Source organism: Amblyraja radiata, chromosome 32, assembly GCF_010909765.2.
Source record: "Amblyraja radiata isolate CabotCenter1 chromosome 32, sAmbRad1.1.pri, whole genome shotgun sequence".
Lineage (NCBI taxonomy): Eukaryota > Metazoa > Chordata > Chondrichthyes > Rajiformes > Rajidae > Amblyraja > Amblyraja radiata.
Genome location: NC_045987.1, coordinates 16,376,592 through 16,388,987, shown reverse-complemented (window position 1 = coordinate 16,388,987; position 12,396 = coordinate 16,376,592). Strand labels below are relative to the sequence as shown.

General features: G+C 49.1%; 1 protein-coding gene across 1 annotated transcript in view; it reads right to left on the bottom strand.

Annotated features, from left to right (window-relative positions):
- The window catches only part of dpp7 (dipeptidyl peptidase 7), a 63,719-nt gene extending 54,779 nt beyond the window's left edge, over positions 1-8,940 (bottom strand). The window contains exon 1 of the mRNA XM_033049425.1: positions 8,103-8,940. Coding sequence (XP_032905316.1) covers positions 8,103-8,940 — 838 coding nt within the window. The remainder of the gene's footprint in view (positions 1-8,102) is intronic.
- Positions 8,941-12,396: the final 3,456 nt, after the last annotated feature.

Here is a 12,396-nt window from a genome sequence, read left to right as displayed (position 1 = left end):
GTTTGATTTTTTCTTTAACTAGGGATAACTCGTGGGTGGACTCGCACCGTGGGACAGGGCTATTGATATAAATATGCTAATTACAGAATAAACCTTAGATTTTAGTTTTTTTGTTTCAAATATTCAACATCCGCAGTTTTAGCTCAGACTTCTTTTGAATGAGGGAAAACGTTGTTGATTTCCAATCCAACGCAGGAGCCTGTCCCTCAGCTGTACTTTTGTATGTTCTATGACCAGAATAGACATGGTGAGCCAAAGGGACGGTTTCTGGGCTGTGTAACACTGAGTATAGGTCCAGACTGCTTCATCCATCATCAAAAGAACCCCCCCCCCCCCCCCCCCCCCCCAACCTCACAATCTGGTTGCATTGCCTCTATTGCAAGAATATTATTTTAGTGAGACCAGTATCAAACATAATACCAGATGAGGTCTTACCAGGAACTAATTTAACTGCATTCATATCTCTTCAGTCTCAAACTCTATCCTCTCCTGTAAACAGCAACATACAGTTTGCCTTGTTAAATGCATAATATATGTGCATGTTAATGTTCAGTGGACCTGTACTCAGTGTCACACAGCACAGAAACATTGCGGTAAAGCTCTCCTGCACTCTCTCCAAAGCCTCCACATCCTTCCTGTGACCAGAACTATATGTTTAACTCCAAATGCAGCCTAACCAAAGTAAGGTGCTGTCTGTAAGGAGTTTGTGCGTTCCACCGTGACCTGAGTGAGTTTTCTCCGAGATCTTCGGTTTCCTCCCACACTCCAAAGACGAACAGGTTTGTAGATTAATTGGCTGGGTAAATGTAAATATTGTCCTTAGTGTATGTAGGATGGTGTTAATGCGCAGGGATTACTGGTCGGCGCGGACCCGGTGGGCCAAAGGGCCTGTTTATGCACTGTATCTCTAAACTAAACTAAACTATAAAGCTGCATCATGACCTAATGATTATTATACTTAATGCCCAAACCCATAAAGCCAATCGCCTTATTTGCCATTCGTATATCCACTGGCGTTGGCAATTTCAGGGAGCTATGAACCCCAAAATCCCTCTGTTCATTTATGCTGTAAAGGGTCCTTCCATTAACTGTATACGTTCCCCTTATATTAGACTTCCCAAAGTGCAGCAACCCATACTTGCTCAGATTAAACTACATCGTCCATTTCACCATCCATTTTTATAGCTGATATATATCCATGATTAGATTAGATTAGATTAGATTCGTTTTATTGTCATTCAGACCTTTCGGTCTGAACGAAATTTTGTTTCCCTGCAGTCATACATATAATTTTTAAAAATGGCAAAAACACACAATCAACACAAATTTAACATCCACCACAGTGAGTTCACCAAACACCTCCTCACTGTGGTGGAAGGCAAAATCTTAAAGTCTCTGTCTCTTCCCCCTTTGTTCTCCCTCTGCGCCGAGGCGACGGTTCAAACTCCGCGGGTGGTTGCTGCCTCCGCCGCAACTCCAGGGCCGAGTCGGGTCTCCGCCGCTGCTGCTGCTGCTGCCGCCACCGCAGCTTCTGTGCCGAGCCGGGTCTCCGCTGCTGCTGCTGCCGCCGCTAGAGCTTCGGGGCCGAGTCAGGTCTCCGCTGCTGCTGCTGCCGCTGCCGCAGCTTCTGTGCTGAGCCGGGTCTCCGCTGCTGCTGCTGCCGCCGCCACAGCCTCGGGGCCGAGTCAGGTCTCCGCTGCCGCTGCTGTTGCTGCTACAGCTCCAGGGCCGAGCCGGGTCTCCGCTGCCGCTGCTGTTGCTGCTACAGCTCCAGGGCCGAGCCGGGTCTCCGCTGCCGCTGCTGTTGCTGCTACAGCTCCAGGGCCGAGCCGGGTCTCCGCTGCTGCTGCTGCCGCCGCCACAGCCTCGGGGCCGAGTCAGGTCTCCGCTGCCGCTGCTGTTGCTGCTACAGCCCCAGGGCCGAGCCGGGTCTCCGCTGCCGCTGCTGCCGCCGCCACAGTTTCGGGGCCGAGTCAGGTCTCCGCTGCCGCTGCTGCCGCTGCTACAGCTTCGGTGCCGAGTCCGGTCTCCGCTGCTGCCTCCGCCGCTGCCACAGTTTCGGGGCCGAGTCAGGTCTCCGCTGCTGCCTCCGCCGCTGCCACAGTTTCGGGGCCGAGTCAGGTCTCCGCTGCTGCCGCCGCCACAGTTTCGGTGCCGAGTCCGGTCTCCGCTGCTGCCTCCGCCGCTGCCACAGTTTCGGGGCCGAGTCAGGTCTCCGCTGCTGCCGCCGCCGCCGCCACAGTTTCGGGGCCGAGTCAGGTCTCCGCTGCCGCCGCTGCTGCTGCTACAGCTCCGATGTCGCCAGCTCCGCCATTAGGCCTCGGCGCAGACGGAGACGGGGAATACGACCGAAGAAAAAGTCGCATCCCCCGAAGGAAGAGACCAAAACATGTTTCTCCCACCCCACCCACACACATACACAACTTAATAAAACAAAATTAACTAAAACATGACAATGAACAAAACGAAAGAAAAAAACAGACGGACTGCAGGTGGGCCGCAGCTGTTAAGCCAGCGCCGCCATCTTGGAACCTTCCAGCATCAACCTTCCAGACCTCCCCCTCCCCACTCCCCCACTCCCACCTCCCCTCACTCCAGACCTCCCCCTACCCACTCCCCAACATCAGCCTCCACTCACATGATAGCCTTCCCCAGTGTTCACAATTCCAGCAATCCTGGTGTCATTTGCAAACTTATTAACTCTAAGTCTGAAGAAGGGTCTCGACCCAAAACATCACCCATTCCTTCTCTCCAGAGATGCTGCCTGTCCTGTTGACTTACTCCAGTATTTGTGTCTACTTTCGATTTAAACCAGCATGTGCAGTGCTTTCCCACAGCATTCAGATAATAATCTGCCTTCTTGTTCTTGCCACCAAAGTGGATAACCTCACATTTATCCACATTATACTGCATCTGCCATGCATCTGCCCACTAAGCGAACCTATCCTAATCATCCTGCAGCCTCATAGCATCCTCCTCGCAACCAACACTGTTACCCAGCTTTGTATCAACCGCAAACTTGGAGATGTTGCATTTAATTCCTTTGTCTAAATTGTTAATATATGTTGTAAATACGTAACTGGGGCCCAGGCACTGAGCCTTGTGGCACCCCACTAGTCACTGCCTGCCATTCTGAAAAGGATCCGTTAATTCCTGCTCTTTGCTTCCTGTCTGCCAACCAGTTCTCTACCATGTCAATACTCCACCCCCAATACCATGTGCTCTAGTTTTGCACACTAATCTCGTGTGGGACCTTGTCAAAGGCTTTTTGAAAGTCCAGATACACCACATCCACTGGCTCTGCATTATTCATTCTACTTGTTACATCCTCAAAAAATTCCAGATTAGTCAAGCGTGATTTCCCTGTCATAAATCCATGCTGCCTTTGACCAATCCTGTCACTGCTTTCCAAATGCACTGCTATTACATCTTTAATAATTGACTCAAGCATCTTCCCCAATACTGATATAAGGCCGTTTTCACTCTCCCTCCTTTCTTAAAAAGTGGGGTTACATTTGCTACCCTCCAGTCCACACAAACTGATCCAGTCTATAGAACATTGGAAAGTGATCACCAATGCATCCACGATTTCGAGGGTCACCTCCTTGAGTACTCGAGGGATGCAGACCATCAGGCCCTGGGGATTAATCTGCCTTGAGTCCCAACAGTTTGCTTAACACCATTTCCTGAATAATGTTGATTTCCTTCAGTTCCTCCCTCCCATTGGATCCTCGGTCCCCTAGTATTTCTGGGAGATTGTTTGAGGCTTCCTTAGTGAAGACAGAACCAAAGTACTTGTTTAACCGGTCTACCATTTCCTTGTTTCCCATAATTCACCTGTTTCTGACTGTAAGGGACCTACATTTGTCTTCACTAATCTTTTCATCTTCACATATCTATAGATCCTCTTCACATACATGTATGTCCAAGTCATTTATATATAATCACAGAAGTCACATCACAGATCCATGCAGGACCCGACTGGTCACAAGACATCCAGCCTGAATAATTGCCTTCCACCACAACTTTGACAGGTTGGGTGAGTCGGCAGATGCATGGCAGACGCATGGCAGATGCAGTTTAATGTGGATAAATGTGAGGTTATCGATTTTGGTGGCGATAACAGGAAGGCAGATTATCTGAATTGTGTCAAGTTTGGAAAAGGGAAAGTACGAGATCTGGGGTTCCTTGTTCATCAGTCGCTGAAAGTAAGTATGCAGGTGCAGCAGACAGTGAAGAAAGCTTATGGTATGTTGGCCTTCATAACAAGAAGGGTTGAGTATAGGAGCAAAGAGGACCTTCTGCAGTTGTACAGGGCCCTAGTGAGACCACACCTGGAGTATTATGTGCAGTTTTGGTCTCCAAATTTGAGGAAGGACATTCTTGCTATGGAGGGAGTGCACCGTAGGTTCACTAGGTTAATTCCCGGGATGTCAGGACTGTCATATGTTGATAGAATGGAGCGGCTGGGCTTGTATACTCCAGAAGGATGAGAGGGAACCTTAATGAAACATATAAGATTATTAAGGAATTGGACACATTAGAGGCAGGAAACATGTTCCCGATGTTGGGGGAGTATAGAACCAGGGCCACAGTTTAAGAATAAGTGGTAGGCCATTTAGAACATAGATGAGGAAAAAACATTTCACCCAGAGAGTTGAGAATCTGTGGAATTCTCTGCCTCAGAAGGCAGTCGAAACCAATTCTCTGGATGCTTTCAAGAGAGAGTTAGATAGAGCTCTTAAAGATAGCGGAGTCAGGGGATATGGTGAGAACGCAGGAACGAGGTGCTGAATGTGGATGATCAGCCATGATCACAGTGAATGGTGAGCGGGCTCGAAGGGCCGAGTGGCCTAATTCTGCACCTATTGTCTATTATCACTCTAAACCTATCCCATCTATGTACCTGGCTAAATGTTTCTTAAATGTTGCGATAACACCTGCCTCAACTACCTCCTCCGGCAGCTCGTTCCATACACCCACCACCCTTTATGTAAAAAAGTTACCCCTCAGCCTCCTCTTAAATCTTTCCCCCCTCACCTTAAACCTAAGTCCTCTCATTATCGATTCCCCAACTCTGGGCAAAAGATTATGTGCACTTACCCGATCTATTCCTCTCATGATTTTGTACACCTTTATAAAAGTCCTAGCCTGCTCAACCTCCCCCGATAGCTCAGGCCCTCAAGTCGTGGCAATATCCTTGTAAAACTTCTCTGCAACCTTTCCAACTTGACATCTTTCCTATAACACGATGCCCAAAATTGCTCAATGCTCCAAATGTGGCCTCATCGATGTCTTATATAACTGCTACATGTCCTCCCAACTTCTATACTCAATGCTCTGACTGATGACAGTCAATTTGACCAAAACCCTTTGTCTATTACCTGTGACGCCACTTTCAAGGAACTATGTACTCGCACTCCAAGATCCCTCTGTTCTACACTCCCCAGAGCCCCACCATTCTCTACGTAGGTCCTACCCATGTTAGACTTCCCAAATGCAACACGTCACATTTCTCTGCATTCAATTCCATCAACCCACCTGCCCAACCGATCAAGATCATGTTGCAATTTTTGACAATCAACTGCACTATCTATACCACTCACTTTTGAGTCATCTGCAAACTTGCTAATCATGCCATGTACATTATAATCCAAATCATTGATATCGATGAGAAACAGCAATGGTGCACAGCATCGAGCCCTGAAGCACATCACTAGTCACAAGCCACCAGTCTGAACAGCAAACTTCCACCATCACCCTTGTTTCCTTCCATGAAGACAGTTTTCTATACATTCAGCTATCTCTCCTTGGATCCCATTAACTCTTACCTTCCAGAGCTGCCTACCATGTGGAACCTTGCTCTAATGCTTTGCATACAACCAAGTCACTGTGAATCCCATGCACCTTAATTTTCTGGATTAAATTAATGTGCTGGATATTATTAAACACATTACTAAAATGCACATAAACACTATCCACCACTGTCCTGCCCTCATCAATCACCTTTATCACCTCCTCGATCAAGTTAGTAACACATGACCAGCCCTGTACAAAGCCATGCCTGACTCTTCCTAATTAGTCCATTCTCTTCCAAATGTAAGTAAATGCTATCCCAAGAATCCTCTCCAATTGCTTCCCTACCACTGATGTGAGGCTCACCGGCCACCGAACTAAAAAAGATCAGTAGTGCAAAAAGGGGCCAAGAGATAGCTCTGGCGGGTGGCATAAAAGACAATCCCAAAAGATTTTATGAATACATAAGGGTGAAACGGGTAACTGGTGAGGGAGTGGGACCTTTCAGGAATAAAAAGTCACCTCTGTGTGGAGCCACAACAGATGGGCATGGTCCTCAATGAGTATTTCTCCTCTGTATTTATCGAGGAGAAAGACAGTAGGACAGAGGAAATTGGAGCAGTCACTGGAAGTGACATGAGAGCAGTCAGGGTTACCGTCGAGGAACCACTGAAGGTACTGTCGTGTTTGAAGGTAGACAAATCTCCGGGACCTGATCAGATACATCCAAGGACATTGCGGGAAACTAGAGAGGAAATTGTGGGAGCTCTGGTTGAAATTTAGGAGTGGTCCTTAAATACAGGAGAGGTGCCAGAGGATTAGAGGGTGGCAATTGTTGTGCCTTTTTTCAAGAAGGGCGGCAGGGAAAATGCTGGGAACTATAGGCCGGTGAGCTTAACATTGGTAATTGGTAAGTATTCTGAGGTATAGGATATACAGGCATTTGGATGGGCAAGTGCTGATTAGGGACAGTCAGCATGGTTTTGTACGTGGGAGGTCGTGTCTCACAAATCTGATTGATTTTTTTGAAGACCTGACCAAAAAGGTTGATGAAGGCAGAGCTGTAGATGTTGTGTACATGGACTTTAGTAAGGCGTTCGACAAGGTGCCGCATGGTAGGCTGCTCTAGGTTGGATCTCATGGGATCCAAGAAGAGATAGCTGAATGGATAGGAAATTGGCTCCATGGAAGGAAGCAGAGGGTGATGGTGGAAGGTTGCTTCTCGGAATGGAGGCCTGTGACTAGTGGTGTGCCAGTGTTCAGTGCTGGGCCCGTTACTGTTTGACATCTACATCAATGACTTGGATGAGAACATACAGGGCAAGATTAGCAAATTTGCTGATGATACAAAAGTTAGTGGTTTTGCAGATAGTGAAGATGGTTGTGCACGATTGCAGCAGGATCTGGATCGATTGGCCAGGTGGGCTGAGGAATGGTTGATGGAATTTAATACAGGGAAGTGTGAGGTGTTGCATTTTGGGATGTCGAAGGGCAGGACCTACACAGTAAATGGTAGGTCTCTGGGTAATGTTGTGGAGCAGAGGGATCTAGAAGTACAAGTGCATGGTTCCTTGAAGGTCGAGTCACAAGTAGATAAGGTAGTCAAAAAGGCTTTTGGCGTTGGGAGGTCATGTTGCAGTTGTATAAGACTTTGGTGAGGCCACATTTAGAATATTGTGTTCAGTTCTGGGCACCATGTTATAGGAAAGATATTGTCAAGCTTGAAAGGGTTCAGAAAAGATTTATGAGGATGTTGCCAGATCTCGAGGGTGTGAGCTATAGGGAGAGGTTGAATAGGCTGGGTCTCTATTTCATGGAGCATAGAAGGATGGCGAGATCTTATAAAGGTATACAAAATCATGAGTAGATCGGGTAGATGCACAGAGTCTTTTATCTAAAGCAGGGGAATCGAGGACCAGAGAACATAGGTTCAAGGTGAAGGGGAAAAGATTTAATCGGAATCCGAGAGATAACTTTTTCCCTCAGAGGGTGGTGGATGTATGGAACAAGCTGACAGAGGAGGTAGTTGAGGCTGGGACTATCCCATTGTTTAAAAAAGTTGGACTGATACATGGATGGATAGGACAGGTTTGGAGGGTTATGGACCAAGCGTAGGCAAGTGGGGCTAGGGTAGCTGGGACATTGTTGGCTGGTGTGGGGGAGTTGGGCCGAAGGGCCGCTTTCCACACTGTATCACTCTATAATTCCCTGGATTCTCTCGACCTGGAGATGAAGGACAATACCAGCACCACACTCGTTCAGGATGGCAAAATGTTAAATAGCAGAATAAAAGAGACCTTTCACACCTGTAATAAGGTAGCGCTGACGATAAGTTTTTTGATGGTTATTAAAACGAAAATGATCGATAAGTTGGTCAAAGTACGCTTCCTTGAATTCTGGTTCTTGATTTGTCTTTTTCTCATTTTTCTCATCTTTTTCAGCCTTGTCAGGTTTTTCGTGGATGCTTATGACTTTGTCGTCGATGTCAATGATTGTTTCAATTTCTCCAGGCTCTATAGAACTGACGGTGGTGCCCGTGGTTTGGGTGCTCGTACTTTGAGTACTTGTGTTTTGGGTACTTGTGTTTTGGGTACTTGTGTTTTGGGTACTCATGCTTTGTGTGCTCGTGCTTTGGATGTTTGTGGTTTGGTTGCCCGTAGTCTGGTTGCCCGTAGTCTGGTTGCCCATGGTCTGGTTGCCCATGGTCTGGTTACCCGTGGTTTGGGTGTCAGTGGTTTGGGCCTCCATGGTTGTATCAGCGGTAATAATATGAATCGCCACAGGAACCTCCGTCTCCATCTGGGATACGTGTGGGTTCAGATCAACTTCTTTAATCAGAAGGTAAACCTGTGGGGTCTCGGTATGGTTAGCAGGAACTTCGGTAGAGGGAAGTGGCAACAAAGTGCTTTGTTCCTGATCCTCCCCTTCATCGTCCACTTTCACCTCCTGGTCGATCAGGGCCTCCTTCTTGGCCTTCTTGTACACGCTGTTATTCTTGGGCTTCTTGGGAGCGGTTTCTGGTTTGGGTTTCTCGGGCTCTGCTCCTTCCACTTCTTTGGGCTGCTCTTTCTTCTGCTTTTTCGGCGGGCTGCCAACTTGCTGTTCGCTGCGGCCCAACTTCATTTCGTGATGGACCGGCTCCATTTCGTGATGGACCGGCTCCATTTCAAGATGGACCGGCTCCGGGGTGTCCGCCAACTCGACGACGATATGGGGCTCCTTCCGCTCGGTCGTTTGGCTGGTGCTGCTCTTTTGGGTGGTGTTGTTGATGGTGGCCCCGCCGTGCGCCGTCAGCGTCTTCACTATCACCAGCGGCGGAGAGACGGCGACGGGGGAGACGGTGGTGGTGGTGGTGGTAGTGGTGGAGGTGGTGGTGGTGTTGGTGTTGGTGGTGATGTTGACCGTCGTGGTGCTATTGCCGAGACTCACCGCAATCTGCCCCGTACTCGGCGTCACCTCCACTATCACATCCTCCTCCGCGACGGCGAGCTGTGGCGACGGCGACTCGGTCTCCGGCGGCTCGGTCTCGGGCGGCTCGGTCTCGGGCGGCTCGGTCTCCGGCGACGCGGTCTCCGGCGGCAAGGTGGTGTCGGCCGCGCCGCTGTCGCTGATCTTGATGCGGTAGGGGTGCCAATCGTGATCGGGCGCCTGCCCGGCCTGTTCGGCCGCCGCGCTGTCGTTACCCGCCACGTCTTCCATCTCGATCTCGATCTTAACCGGGTGCGGGGCCGGGGTGTTATCGTCGGTGTCGGTGTCAGTGTCGGTGTCGATGTCGGTGCCTATGTCGGATTCGGTGCCGGCCGCCGCCCCAGCCGCCGCATCCACCTCCGCCTGGGTGGCGACGGTCGTGGCGCTGGTTGTGTCCCCCACGTCCACGTCGATCACCAGCGGCGGCGTGGTGCTGCCGGATCCGCCCGCGTTGGTCTTATTGATGCTGATAGCTATGGCGGTGTCGGCGCCCTCGTCGGAAGACTGCGCCGGCTTCTCCCCGCCGATCATCGGAGCCATCCCGGGCAGAATGAAGAGTTGTGCCGACGGCACGCTGAGCGCCATGGCAAGGAGCAGCCCGAAGGGCCCTCCGCACTTCATGGCTCGAGCTGGAGCCCCCTCGTGTGACCCGGCCCGCCCGCACGTGACCAACTGTCAAACCATTGTTGTCACGCGCTGCGTGCAGGCGCGCTCCCTAACCGTCACCCCTCCCCCCCCCCCCCCGCGCCCCCATCACCGAGCCCAGCATCACCTCGCGGCGTGGGCATCGCGGCCCGCGCGGCTGCCGAAGCACCGCCAACCGTAGGGCGGGAAAGCCCCGCGAACCCGGGCCAACGAGCTGCAGTCGATGCTAAGCCGGGTAGGGTGGACGGCTCCTCTCAGGTGCTCCGGTGGATGTGTAGCAAATAACTAACTGCAGATGCTGGTTTAAATCGAAGATAGACCCAAAAAAAACCCACTGGAGTAACTCAGCGGGACAGACAGCGGCACCTCTGGAGGAAAGGAATGGGTGACGTTTCGGGTTGAGACGCTTCCGTGGATGGTTCCTCTCAGGGAGTTGGTGGATAGTTCCTCTCAGGAGGTCGCCGGTGGATGGTTCCTCTCAGCAGCACCCTGGGTTGCTTCGCTCTGGAATAAATATAATTCACTGACATGATGTGCTAATACACAGGGCGGCATGGTGGCACAGCTGGTAGAGCTGCCGCCTCAGAGCGCCAGAGACTCTGATTCGATGCTGACTTTGGGTGCTGTCTATGTGGAGTTTGCACGTTCTCCCAGTAACCGCATGGGTTCCCTGTTGGTGCTCTGGCTTCCTCCCACATCTAAAAGACATGCTGGTTTGTAGGTTAAGATGTTAGGCTGCAGTGCCGACGAAGGCACGATACGGAAAAAAAATGCATCTTCATCGAGGTAAGAGTTTAGAAATGGTTTCCCCCAACCCCCCCCCCCCCCCCCACATAAAACAAGCTAAAGAACACTAAAAACATACACATACCAATAAAACAACGAAGAAGAAAGGGACAGGCAGACTGTTGGCGAGGCTGCCATTGCTGGAGCCACCAGACGATCCCAGGCTGCTCTTGGCTCAATTACCCACCCCAGGTCAGCTCCTGATTAACATTGCCAAATCACTGGTTCTCCTGCCAGTTAGCAGAGAAAAGCACTACACCATGTTGACTGATCAGCCACGTGCACAGCATGTGGAGGGAGGAAGTCCTGTGCTAAAACCTCCAAGAAGGCACCCAGTCAGAATTATCATTTTAATTCCTTCCCGGGATGTCAACAACTTTGTAGTACACTGTTCAATTGACTACATTTTCCTCGGACTGAGAGGCGTGTCAGGTCATTTGAGAGACCAGGTAAAATCGAGGACCAATGGATGTGGATCTGGAGTTACAGATAGCCCAAGCTGGGGTATGATCAACACTTCTCCTTCTCTAAAGGATTTTGGTAAATTAGGTGGAACTTTATAACAACATTGATATTTTTCATATTTATTCAATGAAGGTAATGTAAATGCATGACTACATTGATTGAATTTGAACTAACACTGGACTAATATAATCGACAACCACTTTTCTACCATTTCTATTAAATTTGGCATGGGTTGTGCTGTATTTACAGCAGAGAGTGGATTTAGCTGATGTATGGTTTAATCCAGATGCATCGGAAGCCAACATTGGATGTACATGTGTGTGCCGTGACAGCGGGTAAGCATTCAACTGAAGATTCAATGTTTATCTGTGGTAAATGGCAAACAGACTAGCAAGCAGAGGAGGTCAAGATCAAATAGAGCAATTTTGTACTTTCCCAGTTAAAAGAAAGTGCAGAAATAAGTGCTATAACTGACTAAATCATGGGCGAGGGAAATCCCCAGCCTTGCAGAGGATCATATTTTCAGTGAGTACTGTACCTGGAACTACCCTGGAGCCTCTATTGCGCCCAGAAACATGGTCGGGAGGGGGAGGGTTGCAAATGAAATTGAAGTGCACCAGACTATGACCCTCACCCCCATTCTGTATTTACTTCTAGCCAATGTACATTCCCTAGAAAATAAGGTTGAGACTTTAGAGCAAAGTTGCTTTATCAAAGTGAAATGGGGGAATGTTGTGTGGTCTGTTTCACAGAGTCATGGATCACCCCCTGCTCCACAGACTCAACCATCTAACCTGAACATTCTCTATTTATCATATGGACTGGACAGTGGCATCAGAGGGGAAAAAGAGAAGCAACGTCATTTGCCTCCTGGTAAACTCTTAGTGGTGTTCAGAAATAGCAGTCCTGTCTTACTCTCTGCACCTGGAATATCTAGCAGCCAAGTGTCATCCCTTCTACCTTCCAAGAGAGATAGAATTATTTACATTCACTCACGGTGCCCTCCATAATGTTTGGGACAAAGACCCATCATTTATTTATTTGCCTCTGTACTCCACAATTTGAGATTTGTTATAGAAAAAAATCACATGTGGTTAAAGTGCACATTGTCTGATTTTTATAAAGGCCATTTTTATTCACTGGTTTCACCATGTAGAAATTACAGCAGTGTTTATACAGTGTTTATAGTCCCCCCATTTCAGGGCACCATAATGTTTGGGACACAGCAATGTCATG